General features: G+C 37.6%; 1 protein-coding gene across 1 annotated transcript in view; it reads right to left on the bottom strand.

Moving 5' to 3' along the window:
• The window catches only part of LOC109041515 (cell growth regulator with RING finger domain protein 1), an 82,109-nt gene extending 63,257 nt beyond the window's left edge, over nt 1-18,852 (bottom strand). Inside the window, exon 1 of the mRNA XM_019057885.2 lies at nt 18,446-18,852. Coding sequence (XP_018913430.1) covers nt 18,446-18,552 — 107 coding nt within the window. The 5' untranslated portion in view covers nt 18,553-18,852. The remainder of the gene's footprint in view (nt 1-18,445) is intronic.
• Nucleotides 18,853-19,942: the final 1,090 nt, after the last annotated feature.

Raw genomic sequence — 19,942 nt, 5'->3', positions numbered from 1 at the left:
GACTGCATACCTCAAATACTATTTTTTCGGTCCATTGCAAAAATCTGATACATCCTCATTTTTCCATGGAATATTGGTGCATTTTCCTTACATTCGTAAAGTATTTCCAGAATCCTTCTTTATTCAGACTATCCGTACTTCTCTCGCGCGGTAGATATACCCTGAAAAATGTGTGGTAGCTCAAGACTCTTATCTCATGTCAATGCGTATACATAACCTTCGCCTTAAAATAAAATGGATGATACGACTATTAACACCTTTTCATCGAACTTTTAAAAATGCTCGTTCGCACGAAAGAGAGACAGTGCATTCTTCTCGCAAAATGCCCGCGCAGCAATAGTGTGAAATACGGCACAAATGAATGAAACTACGACCAAACGTACGCTCCGAAAATACTCAAGAATTAGCATACGGGGAAATGACCTTTCCTTCTATCCGCGCAGTCCTAGCGAGGACCTGTTACTCACTGGCTGAACAATTTAATAAAAGCTACCCGCACGGTTTTTCAGACTGTGAGCAAGCGGCTGGTTTCGAGCGGCTTCATTTTCCGGCGAATCTTCTCCATTTCCAAAATTAAAATTTGCAAGCAAAAACCATCTTTGATTTTCTCCGCAAAGCTCTGGAAGATTTACAGATTTTCCAGCATTGATGGGAAATACTACTTTTGCGGTTTCTCCAATATCTGCGGGTATTCTATACGACTCTCATACGAAATTTGCTCTGAACCATACAGTGGCGTGGCGTGCTTTGCGACCTATCGATATTTCCCCATTTGAGGCTGTGGTAAATAATCGATTATTAAGGTGTTCGCTGCGAACACCCTGTTTATCGATACTTTTCCATAGGTTTAAATGACCGAGCAATCGATACATCGCAAAGCACGCCACGCCACTGAAACCATACCGCGCGAATCGGTTCAAACCGCAGAGCGGGCGCTCTGATGATAGTAAGAGCTACGCGAGAGATTAGTGAATAAATGGAGATTTTATGCGGATAGCTTGGAGATTCGCGGTTTAAGTACGTAATCCGATGTAAAATTCATTGGGAATCTGACTAGAATATCGATTCGAGCTATAATTCACACTCAAGTTGAGAAAATGCTTCTGAGACTCGGGCCGTTTTGACGGTCTTTTCACGGGGAGAAATGACCTTTATACTCAGGTCACGTGCTCCATACAAAGACCAGCTACTGATTGGATGGAATGTCAAAAAAAGCTACTGCACTTTCAGCGAATTGGTATGATCCTTGAGTTAGACAAAGGAAAACGCCATTTTGCTTTGAAGAGGTAGCCTTTCTTGCTATGACTCAATAGTATTGCTAGGGACTTATGCTGCTGTGCTGAGGAAAAACGCCGTATGAACATTGAAGAGTTGCCAAATTTCTCCCGATAAAACCTGTATTTTTGAGAAAAGTTATGCATATTTTTTCGTGAAATTTCCGCATATGTTAAATCAAGTTGCGACAAAATTATCTGAAGAATTCGATATAAAAATATTAAAAAATTTGCCAGTAAATTCGGTTTTTAGTGAAGGAAATTTGGCAACGTCGAAAGGTTCATACGGCATTTTTCCTCAGTAGGGCAGGACGGGCCTACATCGCTCTTTGGCGACACGAACGCGAAAATCTGTGATCAGGATCTTTGATTAATATTTCAATAATTTTGAGCAGACACATGCAGCGTGCATTTTGCGTCGTGATCAAGGGAGAGATCACGCCTCTGCGCGCTGATTGTTGAAAATTGATTAAAAAAATATAACCAAAAAATATTAACCGCACGTGAAGAATACTTCGTGTTCTATTTCCTACATTAACACAAAAAGTCTGTTACTTTCCCTTACTTTGCAGGAGAAAATTCCCTTAAAAAAACTCGAGGGGTCTCTAAAACGATAAGAAGTGCAGTGCTTCCATTCCTGTCACGTGTCACGTTTTGCCAGCACCCAAGAATTTCCTGTACGGCCATGACTAACATATGTTTCAGTCCTAAACTCCTGCACATGTGTCTTTTCCCAAAACTCCAAAGGTAGATATGTCTCGTTTGCTTAGTTCCATACATTCATGACCTACGTCAACATGTGTGTCCTTGCACGTATGTACGTGAGCATCAAATAATCTTTGACACTTAAATGTCGAGAGAGAGGCGCCTCGTGAATACGAAAGTTTTTAGTTTACCGCATATTCCCATTGTTCAGAATTGGGGTTTTACATTCAGGATTACCTGGGGGGATTAAAAGATTAAAGCAGATTAAATTCTTAATATGTGAAGCACAAAGTCTCCGGATTTTTTTTTTTTTTTTGATGATGAAAACGCGTTTATAATTTTATCCTCAGTCAATTAATTTACCGGGTCTGATTGTGAGTTTCTTTACTTCTCGGATTCCAGGTATGCAACGTTTTTTTGTTTTCTTTTTCCTCCGTTCGCGCCGTTTTTTCCGGTCGTGAACCTGCAACCTGCACGCTCGACGATTTCTGGAATCATGTACACTTGAACGAGTTGGTGCTATAAGAGAATGTTTCCACCTACGGATGATCCTTGGCCTATATGAGAAGTCTAGCATTTTGGGGCTCTCCTGAAAACTGGTCATGTTCTCTTTTGAAAGATATGACTCGTTCATTTACAGCAGTCATTTCGTATGGCAGGTGCCCGGGATCCGCGAAATAAATGCAGGCTGATTATTGAAATTGATAGGCAAAGCTATAGAAAAAGAAGGCAAAGAGGAAATCAAGTGATCTTTTAGGTGAAGGTGGGTGGTTGCAATGGACGACGGAGGTAAATAATGTACCGCACTTGGTTGGTCGTGTGTTCCAAACCCCGTAATGCCGTTCGGTTCACAAAACCCAATACTTCGGTTTGTGCCACAGAACAACCGTATACCAAAGGGTTTGGTAAAAATCACCGAACTTTTTTCTCCAGTGTGCGTCTCATTACGACGAAACAAGAATCTGAGAAGATTCTTGTTTTTCCGCACATCCAAGCCCAACCCTAAGAAGTCAAGGAAACTAGCGAAACAATGCCCCTACCCCTTTTTGATGCAATGGACCTTTAAGGTCATTCAAATACGTATTGCTCAACCCACGAGATAACTAGTTAGTCCATAATCATCCCCCTAAAAATCTATAACAACCACCCGTTTCAACCGATTAAACCGATCTATTTTCCTTATGTCTTCTTCATCTATCAAATTGCCTATAAATTTCAATAGTTAGCCCGCTATACTGATTACACAGAGGGAAACAAAGTCAAATTTTGGGGGGAAAAATTAGTTGGGAATTTAGGCTCAACTGGACGCCTTTTTCTTTTGTTTATTTTGTACGTACAATTGTACAAAACACTGTAAAATTGCTTGTACCATAGTTTCTGTACTAAATTAAATAAAAAATAATTGCGATTGATACTTCCGTGCGCGTGCGATTCGTCCATCGCACCAAAACAACGTTTAGTTGCATGTTTTAATAGTGAAAAGTAATGCGTGCTTAATGCACCGGGAAACAGGAAACTCATACTCAAACGGTACGTGAGCGTTGTGTCCATCGATCGCACCAGTTTTGCCCTAGTTACAAGATCAAAGGTCTTAATAACACGATTATTTGAGATGGAGTCCCGATCCTCAACCAGGGTACTCGCACCCTCTCCGACTCTCCTGTGAACACAAGAGGAATCGGAGATGACCTTAATCGCCTATTCTGAACGTCCAAAAAATAAAACGATGATAAAAACTTCCTTTTTTTCAATGACATTGGCGGATCCAGCAAATTGGCAGTTTGTCTTTTCTCCGTTTAAACCTATGGAAATGTATCGATTATTGGAGGGGCCAGGTGCTCCGACAAGAATCGATTATTCAGCATAGGTTTAAATGGAGGAAATCCAGTGTTGCCAAATCGTTCGATCCGCCTCTGTTCAAAGACTTTCCGAGAACTAACTTATGACCAAAAATAACGAGAATGGAAATAAAATTGTTAAACCACTCCTAACTAACGTCAAATCTTAACTTATGAGGTGTTACTACACCTTAAAATGTGAGGCACATTCTCACCACGATAGCCTGCACCAAAAAACGATCGTTAGTAAAATTACCAGCTTTCCTACAGTCAACAGTGTCATACACTCTCGATAATTATACTATTTTTACAGAAATTTTGACGTGTTTGATTAAATATAATAAGAAATAAATAAAATGGGAAAAATTAAAGACAATTGAAAATATAAAAAAAGAATAAATGAATACATTCGAAGATAATAAAAATACGTTTACAAACTGAATAAATACAAAATATATAAAGCTTCAAAAATAAAAAATAAATATTCGGAGATAAAGACCTTTAAAAAGGAAAAAAAATCCGAAGTCTGAAAAATTTAAAAATAATGAAAAAATATTCGAAAGGAATAAAAGCATTGAAAAACGATAGAAAAATATTCAAAAATAAAAATACAAATTACCAAGCATTCATTCATCACCAGCAAACCACGTAATGATATCTACCTCTTTCCTATGATAGATAACAAAAATAATCCTAATCCAAGAGAGTGGTCAACATAACCGACAAAAACAAATATGTCAAAATCAAAACCGGGTGGGTTTTTTCACTTCGTTTTTCCCTTTGTTCGCTTAGAGGCCTCGTGGTTGATGTAAAACCCCTCCCCTGAATTTACAAATGAATATGCGGGGTTAAATACGCTTTTTTCGACGGTATTTTGTCCAAAGCATTATCATCCCCTCCCTCCTCCCGTTCGCATGATGAACTGCAGTAAAAATTCCAAGCTAGTCACGTGAAAAAAAGAAAGGATAAAAATCAAATGATAATTCCATTTCAGGAGGACTGGGTCACTTGCTCGGCGTAACGTTTCGTGGCTCCCGCTGCGCAGGGCATCCAAATTTCCATTAAATATTTTCATATTCCATGATTGTTAACTCTTTGAACGGCGCTAAGACGCTCTGATATATTGTTGCGCTTATGTGTGCCAGATTATTAGGTTTAATCCTTCGATCGCACACGTGTTCAGTCAAATTTTTTCCTTCTTCAACATTTATTCACATGCGAAATTAATCTTTCGCCCTGATAGTATTTAGCATACAATAAAGCCTCGCAGTGTTTAACGGCTCCACCCAGTGAGATAAAAAAGATTTCTTCTGAAAGTTCAGAAATTCATTTTTATTAGAATAACTGGCAAGCACAAGTGTCGACATTCATTTCATAAGTGCCAGAAATTATGCAAATTTTCACGCAATACGAAACAAAACGGTTGGGCATGATTTTCGACACAGATGCAAGTATCCTTATCATCATGCAGATTCATCCTTCAAAATAAACGATTGAAATTCTTTTCGAGGCCTATTATAAAATCCAGTCGGTTGGAGGTGAAAGACATTTTTGCCAGTGCGCAATTGGAATGATGGTTAGTGGAGAATGCAAGGACTCGCAGCTTGAAGATCGTAGCCTTTGGCGTCAAAAGCTTTTGATCATGAAAAATAATCTCCGCAGTATGCACACACTCCTTGGTGCAACCGTATGACTTCATTGTCTCCTTAAACAAGCCCTATGTTGCCAATTTTTTTTCGCGCGGAGTCAATGCGAAAATCTGATTCCAGTTTTAAACGATACTAAGAGACGACTTGGCACTGCTGTAAAATGGAAAACCAATGCTTGTTTTTCATTTCAACTGGGAACATTACGACTGAAATATTATCTATGTTGGTTTCAGCAGTTCCTGTAAAATATAACTGCAATCATTCACTGATGTCTTCAAAATTTTTCCTTCCAGAACTAAGCAATATTTTGAAATCAAAATCTGACAAAATTTCTTTGGATATCAGGACCGTGAGTAAAATAAATACTAAATATTCTCATTCATCAAAGGTAGAAAATTGATAGCAGCTGGATTTGAATAGCTTGTTCCAAAAAGGTCTCAAATCTGGAAAACCCCAGAAAACAGAAAAAACACTCAATTCGGCCGAAAATTTTCGATGAAACATGTTTAGGGCGGATTTTATTCAGTTTCCAAAAGGAGCCCTGTGATGGCCAAAAATATGAATGAATACAAAAATGAACATGGATGGAAAAAAAATAAAAAACACGGATTAAAAAATAAAAAAAAGATGCGTATCATATAAATAATCTTCATTTTTTCCAAATTTAGCAGTTTTCAAAGCAAGGCGTTCAAGTATCCTTCAAAATTTTCCCTTCAGAAACTATTCAGTATTTTGTCATTGAAATCTTAGGAAATTTCAACAGACACCCAGGCCGTAAAAACCAAAAAAAGTAACTAATCACATTAATCGAAGTTAGAAAACTGATCGCATTCATATTTCCAGATTCTTTACGAACATTAACGTCTAATCTTAATTTCTTTTCGGAATAGATTTGGCGGCGTTAACGATTCACGCCTCCCGATTAAACACTTGGGAAATAGGAGGTTTCAGCTGGAATGGCAGCCCTGTGTTGTTGAGTAAAAACCACAGCGTGCAATCGGTAAAGGAACTTGCTTCATCGGGCCGATTGCTGAAAGACCAGTGGTCCCATAAACCTGGGCGACTTGCAAAGTGGCAAGCTCACTCGCATTCCGACTTCAAACCGCAGGATTTCTCAAAACGGGGAGCCCATAAATCATTTCCTTCGTCCGGTGGCGTAATCCGACGTCCTTCGGGGGGGAAAGGGGTCTATAATCGTCGTTTAACGTTGGAAAACCCTGCACTGAAAAAAAAATCTCGGTGTATTTACTAAGAAAAGGGTGAAATTACCAAGAATTCAGGGTTCTATTTGATCCCAGTTTTTTCTTGGTAAAATTATCATTTATGGAATTGGTAATTTTACCGAGAAATCTCGGCAAAATTATTGAACTTTCTCAGTAATTTTACTAGATCTTGGTAAACAGTCAATATCTGTTATCGACTGTGGTAGAATTACCGAGATAAAATGGCAAAGTTACCAGGAATTGATTACCAATAAAAGTGGTATTCTTACCTGGAAAAAACAGTAAAAATACCAGTTTTTGGTAACCTTACTAGTCTGTCTTGGTAAAATTACCAATTATTGGTAAAAAAAGTGAGATGGTAAAGGTACCAGCGGACCTTCTTAAAAACTCCGAGAATTTTTTTTCAATCTGAGAGTGAAAAGAAATTGAGTTGGTCGGTTACAAAAGAGCTCAAGCGCCAAAAATGAGAATTCGAGAAAAATGGTAATAGGTAGCCGTTTTAATTGACCCCTTACAAATCTCAGAACTCTAAAATATTAACGCGATGAATTAATTAATCACATTATTAATTAATCTGCAATTTAAAACAGGTTGGTTCATGCAGTTTCTACTGTTTTTTTTCCGTATTTTGGTATGTGGCGCTTGAGCCCTTTTGTAACTGACCGATTCAATTGTCATTTGGGGTAAACTGGTGAAAGCCTTTAAAAAATTAAGGAATCCAAAATCTGACTCCTAATGGACAAAATAGAAACAACAAAATTAAACAAATTGACCACTGGACAAGGTACAAAGTTTAGCATTCTGATACGTGTTTCCTGACCAAAATTTCATGTAAAGCACGATTTGCGTTAACGAAAATTACTGAAATTAACTCCTAACTAAGATATTTTCTGTTTCTTGACGAATGCAAACCCCCCTCTCATGAAAACACAATAGACAGCGTGATTAAATCGCACACTAAACTTTACCATGACAATCTCTGCGATATGAAAATCTGGCAACCTCAATCTTGACGCTTTGGCTCAGCTAAAAGCAAATTGTTTACACTTTGAACGATAAAGGGTGGAAAAAGAACAATGCTCGATTGAGAAGCCTTCCAAAACCGTTGTAGTGGGCGATTTAACTCACGTAGAGTATTGCGTTTCCTGTGACCGGGCAATTCAAAGTTCCCGTAACCAATCGATACACTGGAAAAAAAAAAAAAAAAAAACACATTGGATCTAGAGTCCAGACTCTTAAAACCATCGACAAGAAAAAATACTCTTGATTCAATCAGATTTAAGCTTAAATCAAGAACCAAGCCTCTTAATTTGAGCGGATTTCCTTTTAATTTAAGCTTAAATCTGATTGAATCAAGAGTCCTTTTTCTTGTCAATGTTTTTAAGAGTCTAGACTCTAGATCCAATGTGGTTTTTTTTTTCAGTGTATAATAGAATCGTGTTTTACGTGAAATTCTGGATAAGAAACATGCACCAGAATGCTTACATTTTGTACCTTGTCAAGTGGTCTCTCTGGGGGAAACTGGTAACATCCTTTACTTTCTCGAAAACTTATATGAATGCCAAAATTTGACGGCTGAAGTTTTTAGAGGGGCAAAAATCAGGAGGACGAACGCAAGCATCAAGAGTAAAAAAAATCGACTTCTGGGGGAAAACTGGTAAAAGCCTCAACTTTATAATGTCTAGAGTTCGGAAAGCTGACGGCTTCTAGACTTTTAAAAAGCAAAAATTAGGAGGACAACCAGAGGAAACAAGAGTGAAAAAAATCGTCTCAAAGGTTGTATAAAAGTTTCCAGCTTTACCGGCAGCCAAGTCTTTTAAAAGGACAAAAAAAACGACAAGCGAGAGCATCAGGAGTAACAAAAACATCTTTAAGTTTTTATACGCTTCTATCTTTACTTTGAAACTTTTAAAGTTTGCAAACATTGCCACTGAATCTTTTAGATGAGCAAAAGCAAAGAAAGACGAAAATTCAATTTTTCTATTTAAAAATATCACATTCAAAATATTACTTGTAGGCAACTACCTACTCAGGACGCGTAACAGAACAAGTTTTCGAATTTCTGGTACAGATATTTGGTTGGATTCTAATTATTTATTTATTTGTTTACTTTTATTTTTTCTCAACACAGAGACTAAGATTTTTTCGAATGTTCCAAGAAAATTTAGACTCTGCTTATTGCAGGTGGCTTTCTCGTCGACACAACACGGGAAATTCAAATTCCGGGGAGGAGTTTGGCTGTTTGAGTCGCTATGTGCCTCTTCTCAGTTTTCCCTCTCCTTTTCCTTTTCAAAGTTTCTGACTATCCATAGTAAAAAATTGATCTTTCTACGGCCACAAGTAAAATGAAAATTTATAGTTGGTAGTTAAGTGGAAATGTGCTTAAATACTCAGATAATGATTGCTGATCTCATAAGAAGCTTTAGAAAAACCAGCATGAATTCAAATTTACAAATTTAAATAAAATTTATCAAGTCCATGCAGGCTGAAAATAGGGCGAGGTTACGGAAATGGTAAAATTAAAGGAAATTCTCTTCCTTCTTCGGGAGAGGTAAATTGAGAGGGCGTGGGGTTGAAAAAGTTAACGCCACGGCTCTTGACCACGAGTTTAGTAAGAGTAAAGCCTCTACAGCTGGCAACATGTGGCTGAAATTCCGGTGACTGGTGACCGGTGCAAGATGTTGCCCCGACCGCCAACTCCACAGATCTGACATCTCTACCGTCACTTTCTCTTTTTTAATCAGCCAGCTTAGAGGAGTTTTTTAGTGCTTTTTTCAGACCGGACCGTTTTCTCTTTCCTGCCGCGGAGAAATTTGCCACGCTGCTTCTCGGGACAGATAATGTATGGCCGGATTTATCAAAACCCACGTCCTTGCATAACGGGTGAAAATTTCATAAGATATCATGCGTATAGTATAAAATCTTACGAACGCAGAGATTGAAGTATAAGGGTCGAGTTCAAGAGAAAAAAAACCCGAGTTTTACGAAAACAATGGTTGCTGGAAAAGTTTGAAAAACCATTAAAAAATTAGAAAAAATCATTGTGAAACTGTTGCGATTCAATGGATAAAAAAACATCTACTGAGCCATGTAAATTGGTACTGGATGCATCCCACATTTCAAGAGGGAGAGAGCAGCCAGACTTTGTTGTGCTATAGTTTCGTAATTGCACCTACTTAGGGAATCATATACGTGTATTTAGGCTTGTAATGTTACTTTCCTGTCGCATTTTTTCGAGAGACGAACCACCCTGGCGAAGTGGTGAGTGCCTGGAGAGTCGAAACGCCTTCACATCCAAGCGTATGCAACACGGACATCCATGGAGCCCGAATAGTTGCATCCAGGAGTTAAAATAAAATTTTTATAATGTTAGTCGCATTTGACACCGACTAAGGGCTGTTCGTTTGTTTTGCTTACGCCGTAACTTAATTCCAGCGATGCATATTGTGCCGCTGAAGTTTAGTATTACTGATTTTAATCGCGACATTACCAGTTTTTCAAATAATGATTTGATTATCGAAATAGATAACGACGGTGCAGTCCTAAATTGTGGACTGCGCCGATACCCTCTCCGATCGAAGAACGAAGAATGCGGCAAAATCAATTCATAGTCACTTCAGGAAAAATTCGAACGCGCATCTCGACATATTTGTATTTTTTTTTTTTTTTTTTTTTTTTTTGCTGAAAAGTTAGAAAAATGTCCAGTCAGATATGTAAATCAACCTACGGTTTATTCAAAGGCTAGTGAGGTAGGACCTAAAGCTTGTAGAAAATATTTCTCACATTACTGGCTACTTTAGGATCATCAGATCGGAGCACCGGTGGGCTGAGTTCTTAAAAAACGAGTCAATGATGAGGTATTTCAAGGAAGCCAACCTAAACTTTTCGCATAAAATCCTAGGTAAGGCGTTGACAAAAATGAAGTAAGTAAATGTTGCTTCGTAAGTTTTTCTTTATTTAGGTAGGTACTTGAGTTTTCAAACAATATCCGTAAACATATTCAGTACAATGTTGTGAAGCCAACACTGGAAAAAAAAAAAAGAAAAAACACATTGGATCCAGAGTCCAGACTCTTAAAAACATCGACAAGGAAAAGGACTCTTGGTTCAATCAGATTTAAGATTAAATCAAGAACCAAGCCTCTTAATTTGAGCGAATTTCCTTTTGATTTAAGTTTAAATCTGATTGAATCAAGAGTCCTTTTTCTTGTCCATGTTTTCAAGAGTCTGGACTCTAGATGCAATGTGTTTTTTTTTTCCATTGATCCCCGTAAACATATTCAGTAACATTTGATTCAGCCAAAACCTGGGGAATCCTTCCCTAAACAATAGGATTGGTCGAAAATGGAAATCACTTTATTCGAGCCGCCAAAGGATTTCATGAGGCCTAGCGAATATCGGGAGGTGACCCGAAAAAATCTTATGAGCGGAGCCGGGAGCTGGGTGTGAATGACCGCGCGCAAAGCAACAAAAAGAAAACCGGAATGCAGCTTGTATGTAAATAAGTGAAGCTTTTCATACTTTGTTAAAACAAATCGAAGGATTTCAAAGGCTCGAATCTTCGGCAAATCCGTAGACGCATCGCTTCTTCCGCGGAAAAAAATTCCGTGAAAATCGGCCTCACGGAAAAAAATAAATTGCTGATTCAACAATTCAATTGCTAAAAATAGTGAGTGCAATGTTTCAACGTAGATTTTACAACAAAAAAATGCTACTCTAACAACATTGTAAACTAATTTAACCACGGGGGTGGTTAAAGTAGCATTTTTTTGTTGTAAAATCTAAATTGAAACATTGCACTCGCTGTTTTTAGCAATTGAATTGTTGAATCAGCAATTTAATTTTTTTCCGTGCTGATATCTTACTGGTATGAGAAATCGCTTCTTTTTTTTAGATGTATCGATTTTCTTCGAACTTTCCTTATTTTCCTTCTCTATTACCGCGTGGGGCTGAGAATCGAAGATCCTCGACTCTCACGACCCAGATAGAATATAAATATCACCAGCATAAGACCAAACTCCAAAAAAAGAAGAAAAAAGGAGCATCAGACCAAATATTTTTTATATAATGGCACCTAGCAGACAGCTACAGATAATACATGAGATAGTGGATCTCCACCAAAAGTCATAGGCCGCGAAAGATATACATTGAGAACGGGCGATGAGACGAATCATCGACTAACAATATCATTACGATTGAAGCTACGGTAAAGAATCGATTATTCAGGTGTTCGATGCGAGCATTCTGATAATCGATCATTCGCCCTATGTTTAAAGGGCAAATCTATCGATTCATCGCGACGCACGACTCGCTACTGGAACGAGCGAGGAGATGATTGGAGACAGCGCCGGCGGGCGAAGATATTTTTACACCTGAGTATTTCCGTGAAAAATGGCAAAAAATAATCATTTTTTTGCCTTACAGTGGAGCAGTGAACATGCAAGGAGCGTATTGTGAGATTTCGCTGACTTTTGATAATCTAATCGGTGAAAGAGTAGTCACCCCATGTACCGAAAAAAAAGAGGAAAAAAATCTTAGCACTGTTCACTTTCTAGTGGACAGTGATATCCGGGGTCATTTAATTTGAATTAGTCTTTCTTGGATCAAAAACAAGAATTCAAGAATTTACTATAAATAACACTGTTTAAATAAAGACCTTTGAAGGGAAAAAAGGAACGAGAAGGGAATGTTGCAATAGGACCTTCCCTTAACGATTACTTCTGCCTAAAAACGCTAGCGTCATCTGGTTCACACCACATTCATTTTCTTCGAAATAGATAAAACAGAGCCCGTGTGGTCTCCAAATTAAAGTCACGATGAATAAATAACAGAAATACGCTGTTTTAGAGGATGATTGGCGACACTGAGAGGTGTTCTTTCAAATAAATTTAAAACATCGATTCTTAATGAGGCAGCATACAAACCTAGAATCTATCCCTACGACGGATTTAAATGGAGAAGAAACAGTTGCAAACTTTCAACAATCGCCCTTGATTACTTCCCTCAACTTTGCAAAATAGATGAATGGAAATTCAGACATTTTTTCAGTAGGAGCAAAGGTTATTAGATATATTTCAGCATTTATTTTGGGTCTTTGGTTTCTGCTCTGACTGCTGATTTTAGTAGTGGTAAATTTAAGAAATCGATAATTTGTTCATTGGTATTTTGCTCTGTTAAAGGTTCCTCTAAGTAGAGGGAAACTTGCATGAATAAGATATGGATGGATATTCGCGAAACTTTCATTGGAAGGAATTAAAAAATTCCGAGTTTCTCCCGAAATGGCAAAAACCCGTCAGTACCGCTGCGAATGTAAATTAAGGAACTCCTGTTAAATTTGGCCTTTCGAAGAGCAAGGAGTAATAAGACACAAAAACGAGTTCAATATATTGAAAAATCGCCGGTTTATGCTGAACACGGATAAAAAACCGGGATGGTCGAGCACCGTTATCTTCCGTACTGAAATGGACAAACACTGATGGAATGGGTTTAAATATTTAGCCAATTAGACGAATTCAAATGACGAATCAGAAAAAAACATATGTGGCAACGTTGCTTCCGAACATGGCTTGGACGCAACCTCCATGTCCGAAAGAATCTTTCCAGGTGGGTAATGGGCGTACGTCTCAATTTCATTTAAATGATTCGCATTTCAGCACATGGAAAATTAATTGAATCAAGCATCCTCCGTCAGAGCAACAACTTCCTCTCTTCGAAAATGGCTGGGAAATTAATGAGACGATACAGGTTGTCGACACTATCTTGGACGTTTATGACTCCAATTTAATTATGTAATGTGAATTCTGATCTGAATACAGTGGCAATTCTTGAAAGTTGGCAACGCCGTGTTTCCTTCATTTAAATGAGTGTGTAACAATCGATTCTCTGTGAGGCACCTTGCTTCACCTAAAATCGATAATTTTGATGGATTTAAATCGCGGAAAATCAGCGTTGCCAACTAACATAATCGTTGCCAACTAACATAATCGCTGCTATCTGAATATAAGCTCCTGGGAAAACGAGAATTTGAACGTTGTTGAATTTCTCCAAATAAAACATGACTTTCAAGAGAAACCGTAAGATTTTCCTATGGGAAACTTCTCTGGATCTTACAGCTGAAGAGCTCAGCAGTACTGCCTTTAGTTGGCGCAATTTTACCTGTACCCTGTAGTGTTGCGGCTCAGTGCTAAGTTATTTTCTTCATAACTACAAGAAAAAAAAAGAAAAAAAAAGAAAAAAATTGTTCAAAATACATATTTTATTGGAGGAGATTCGGCAACATTAGAAGACTCATTTCCTCGGCACGGCACATAAACACTTGTTAATTACGTTTGATACTTTAGTACCTGATCTCTCTCCTTTCATTAACTTAAAGAATTTTCTTTCCAAATGTTACAATAGTTTTTACCCCCATTTGTCTTTCTTCTTCTTTATTGTAATAATTTGGAGAGAACCAGTTGATACGGGGAGTAGAGGCAAATACAGCATTTTTAGTCTGTCTTAACCTTAATCATTGTTAGTTAAGTTTTTTTTCTTTCGAGCAAACAACTGCGCCATGGTCCGTGAAGATCACGGCCAGATTTTTGTTTGACCATACCTACACCTGAGAATTGTTTGATAGTCTTTTTGAGTGGTCGGCACGAGGAGCGTTCCAAGTAGTGAGGTCCAGATGCCAGCCGGCTGTGCAAATGAGAATAGATCGTAATCGATACATCAAACAGGTGAGATTTTATCGATATCGATTGGTTCAACATGTAAGTATAGCCTCAAAAAGTCAAGTGAGCAATCTGAGGGAAAGGGATTTTTGTGATACATTTTCGATAAGTATTTTTAAGTACATTACGGGAATGAAAACTTGGCTACACTGTTTTCTCCCATTTAAATGTATTTGAAATAATCGATTTTTGATGGGACAGCTGGGCTCATCAAAATCGATATTTTTAATGGATTTAAATGGAGGAAAACAATTTTGCAGACTTGCAAAATCGCCACTGGCACGGCAGAATAGTGCGCAGGGTTTATACATTCTTCATCCGTTTTTTTAAAAATTTGGCAAACTTGCAGGAAACTGGGTTGTGGTTTTAAGAGCTGCTTTTTGCAGCGGATCAAGAGGAAGTCCTTGTTTTTCAGCCGAGCGGTTTTCCCCACTCAATGAGCTGACATAGAGAGCCCCGAAGATACGATTGGAAATAAATCATCGAAAAATGTGTCGATCACACACTGAGAGTACGTGCAGAATAGAGCTTTATTCATGACAATTTCTTCAGTATTGAGAAAATATAAAAAACCGTTCTGCAGGGGGTGGAGGGTGTTTCTCAACAGGTAAGATCAAGGTAAGAAATTGAGAAAATCCGGTGAAAATTAAACACTGCGAAAAGTGGTTTGAACTCGAAAATGGGAGAGGGAGAGCTTCGTCTTCCTTGATCAAGAGGTAGGTGTGATAAAATTGGTAAAAATCGCAAGAGTATAGGACGAAAGTGAATTATTTGCAGACAGTACAAATAGGATTTGCCTCCGACAAGTACTTTTAAGGGTTATGACTGAATTATAGATGTACAAGGATACCTATATAGTTAAAAAAAGAAAAGCTAACTTGAAGTGAGCATTAGGAGCTTCGTAAATGAAAATTGCAGAAAATATCAGCTGTTAGGTACTTAGGTAGGTGGGAAGAGAAATGGAACCTAAGGTCCAAGAGAACACAGTATTTTTAAAATAAGGTGAAAGTAAAAGAATGATTGTCAAAAAAAAAAAAAATCTGATTCAATTCCCCTTGAGACGAAAGAGAAAAATAATATCAATGGAGATAAGGGGGCAAAATTTGAAGATTTTTAATACTACAGATTTCCCGCAGGAAAAGGACCCGTACCTAGAGGACTTTTGGATCGTGTTCATAATCGTCCCTCAAACAGCTCTTTCCCTTGAGAGGGCCCTATAATAATGCTAACTGTCTGTAAAAAAGTTATTTCAGACTTAATGCGAGACAAATTACTTCATGAATGTTCAAACAGAGGAGGATTCTGCACGGCAATTTATGATACAAATATTTTAACTCTAGTGTGAGCGGTGAAGCATCGCGCGAAATTGAAGGCGTTTTCGACTGGTGACAACAGTTCGACGTGGCTCACTGTAAACTGTAACACGTGCTACGCAAAGGGATCATATAAACCCGCATCCCTCATTCCATCCCGTCGTTTCTTCGAAGACGAGTCATGATCCACAAAGATACAATGCATTTGGAAGATAATTTGCAAAATATGGTTTGCCTTTTAAGGAGGCCTTTTGAGTAGCATCATCAATGGGACAATTTTTCTGAGGCGCAGGTAAAATTCAACAAAATAACTTTAGGAATAGATCATAAAAGGTATTACAATGATTTGACACTAGGAACAAAAAATACACAAAATTCTACGATTTTGGCAAACTCTAGGGTAGATGTGGACCAATCTTAAAATTTTCAAAAATCGTAATATTTTTTTTATATTCTACATTTTTTGTAATGCCAGTGTCTATTCTTTTACTATGCCTCATCCTGTTTTTGACAACTTTAAGCGATTTATGACAAATTTCTAAGTACTGGGCAAATGAGACAAAATGGTAAATTCTTTACTTGAAGGTTTAAACTTAAAGTTTAACTTAAGGGTATCGCATTTCATGGTGGTACTAGTGCCTAACAAATACCTACATCTTCAAATATTTTTCGTCTCTTATTACTGAGGAGCTGCATATTTATCTAAATAGAGGTGCTTGACACAAAAAATTATATTTAGTCAAGCTTTATTATTCCCAAAAATGTTGGGGCTCATATTCCAACCGACATTCTGTCATGTAAGAGGCCCTAATTATAGTATGCATTTTATGCAAAAATGAGTTTTATACAGCTTTATCATAGCAAATGACAGTAACTAAAAAGTATGTGTTATCCATTGTGAGGAAAGTGCTGATCAAGAGAGACCTAAATCGTAGGACAGGAAGTAGAAGAAGTGGCAAGGTAAGTAAACGGACTATATGGAGAGTTAATTTGTTAGTATCCTCAAAATTTAATAACTTTAAAAAAAAAAAAAAAAAAACTTTATTTTCTTCAAAATTGAGAGTGGCTTTAAAAAATGATTCAGATATTACATTTATCCACCAGTTTTAAAGTTATGCATCTCATCTGTACCCCTTAATTCAACAAGACAATACGACTATGTGACACTATTCGACTAAATTTAGGAGTTGTGATTCTGCTGATGAAGAATGCCAAAGAGATAAGGAGGAATGATGATAAGCTTAATACCGTCACGTTGAATGAAAAAGACAGCCCTGTTTCAGAAGAAAAATCACTGATGGCCAAGTCTGTTTCGGTACAGAGACAGGAAAAAAATTAAGACTCTCCTAGGAATTCATTAATTTCTTCTTTGAAAAATGCAATATTGAAAAAACCAATGGCAAACCTTGGCAATAGTGTGTTGCTGTCACATGGAGAAAATGTGAATCGTTAAGTCCATTAATCGATACGTTCATCAATGTACATCAAAATCGCTTGTGAAAATTAACGTATTTAATCTGTTATCAGTATCACCATAAAATCAAATTATAGTGCCCTTTGATTACTGCCCATGATTTACCTGGCAATTAATTTGGGTTGTCAAGATGAGGTAAGCTCATAGGACATGGGAGAGAATAGTTTAAAAACCTGATGCTGATATTGTTCTGTTCCTCAGTATTAGGACACTTCATAATCAGCAAGTTAGTAAGATGCAACTGACATGCTATGTTTTAGGACCAAGAAATGACAAATGGAGCGGTTCTCATCTAAGTACATGGTTTGAATCGGACATGTATATTCTTTAAAACGTGAATTATTTCAAAGACTATGTACTTTTGGTGCTAAGTGTCTTTACTAGACTTGACTGTGGTCTAATGTGCTGAGATGAGAAAAAATAACAATCGTACCTGATCTTTAATCTTAAGGAGCAAAAAAATACTTGCATGTGTTACTCCAGAGAAAAATACCTTCTGTTAGTTAAGGCTCTGCTGAAGTTTAATAGCTATCTGATGAAGATTGTGCCATCCCATACTATTCACTCTTCCCGCACTGGGTCAAACTCAAATATTTCAAAAAGGAATTCCATACTGCGTGCATGAAATACCTGATGGTAGTTTCCAAAATAAGTTAGGGATATTTTAAGTTTGAAATGCTGATTGTACATCCAGAGTACAGGACTAAGTAGATTCTTGCGCTAATGTTATCATAACAAAATGCAATAATGAACAAGTGATAATTTTACCAAAATTGCATAATATGTTGTTGGTATAGGTACTTTATTTGCTTGGTTATGATCATTCTGGACAACTTGCTGTGATGAAATGTTCGAAGATACGATAATCAGAGGAATATTCGTTTGGAGGTTATGTGAGTGCTAACGTTGGCGTTATCTATATTCCAATTAAAACAAGATTTACTCGAGTAAGACAGCACAAATGGTGTACGAGAGGCACATATGCTGCAATTCAAATCGCAGTGCTAACCCTGTGCGTAAGTAGGGCTGTTGACCTTGAAATACATTGCTATACGAGCCAAATATCTGGTCATCGCTTTATTGATTGAGAGTGATAATTAGTCGTAAAGGAAATTTTCAGACTATTTCTAGGTTAGATCATTATCCAGCTGTGAGAAACTTTTAAGGAAGAAGCAGCCTAGCTGATAACATGGCAAATCTGGGTCCACCTCATCTGAACAAACATAACCAATAGAGACAAAAACATGCAGTGTCTTACCTCATTATCAAGAGGAACATTCCACAAAAACACATAAAAACAGCTAAAACTGAGATGATGTTGGAAAACTCTGCCACCGACACAAGCATTGCTGTCAATGAAACCATCACTATTTTTTTAAAATTATGTACCTGGCTGGCCCAGAGGCCTGCCGAAAACGGAAAATTTCACAGGTTAGGGGGAAACAACTTAAACAAATCGAAACCGAAATTTTTTAAGCTCACTCCACATCCACAACCCGATTTAGTGCGACACTAGAACACTCCGTTCGTTTTCTGATCGTCTGTTCTGTGACACTATCGAAACTGACGAAACAAGAAATCCTTTAGAAAGTAAACACCAACTTGTTTGAATTCGGTCCTCCCAGTGCTCCCCCCACTACTACCGCAGTTGCTTCGCTGACAAAGATGTGAATCGAGTACACACAACGAAGGAAAATGCGCCTGCAACTTCCTTATGGTGAATTGGATAGGCAACCCGTCGCAATCCTTATAACTATGACGCAATGCCTCACTTCCAAACATCGATGAGTAATTGGATTATCAGACAAATCAATTGATACTGAAGTGGATTATTTTATTGGAAGTATGTCTTGGTAAGCCCTCTTTTTCTTTTCTTCTCATTTTTTTCTCCTCAAAGCATATTACTTATATGAAAAAAATTATTGCAATTAAGTTGCGAGAAGCGCCTACCTCACAACTAGTCGCTTCTTCGAGAGAGAGAGAGAGAGGGGGGGGGGGGGGGAATTAGCAAATATATCATGCAGAAAGAGAATGTTAACAAATATTTTTCAAGTATGAAATGAAATTGAATTGAATTGCACTAAATGGTGATATCCACTTTCTAAGATAGGTGGGGCATAAGCTCACCTTGTCACCGCTTTCAGAATTTTTAGTGCCAAAAACGCGGCGTTTCAGCCTTAATCTCTATTGTGTAAATGCAAGTTTTGTCTCAATTCAAAAATTGCAAGGGGAGCAAAAAATTAAAATGAGAGAGGAGGAAGGGCTCGTGAGAAAAACTGAAATAAGCACCGAAGCGAGAGAGATAATATTTTACTCAAATCTAAAAATATTCCATGAGAAAGGGCTGTGACATTTTTTGAAGTTTTCAAGAGCTGCGTTGAAAAGTACCCTCAAAGTTTCATGGGGCTCAAAATTTCAGCTACAAATTGTTTTATTGATAAATATAAAACATTTTGCATAAGAAAATTAAAGACCTTTTATGATAATCGTCAGTACCTAGGCGAATCATCATCATTCAATTTGGGAACGAGGGATCTCAGTTCTTATAGGCAACATTTTAGGAATTTTCAAATCTAAAATTTTCTCTGGTGTCCTAAAAAATAGGTTGCTAGCGGCTCAGTTCATTTTAATGCCAACATAAAGTGTAAAGTTGCATGATTCGAGGATTTCATGTATTGACTTATAGGCATATCGATGACCTAAGTGCGACACCAAGTATCTCCATTGCAGTGTGTCAAAATTTCCGCTCCTATTT

This window comes from Bemisia tabaci, chromosome 6, assembly GCF_918797505.1.
Source record: "Bemisia tabaci chromosome 6, PGI_BMITA_v3".
Lineage (NCBI taxonomy): Eukaryota > Metazoa > Arthropoda > Insecta > Hemiptera > Aleyrodidae > Bemisia > Bemisia tabaci.
Note: the sequence above shows the minus strand (reverse complement) of the source record. Positions and strands in the feature narration are given on the sequence as shown.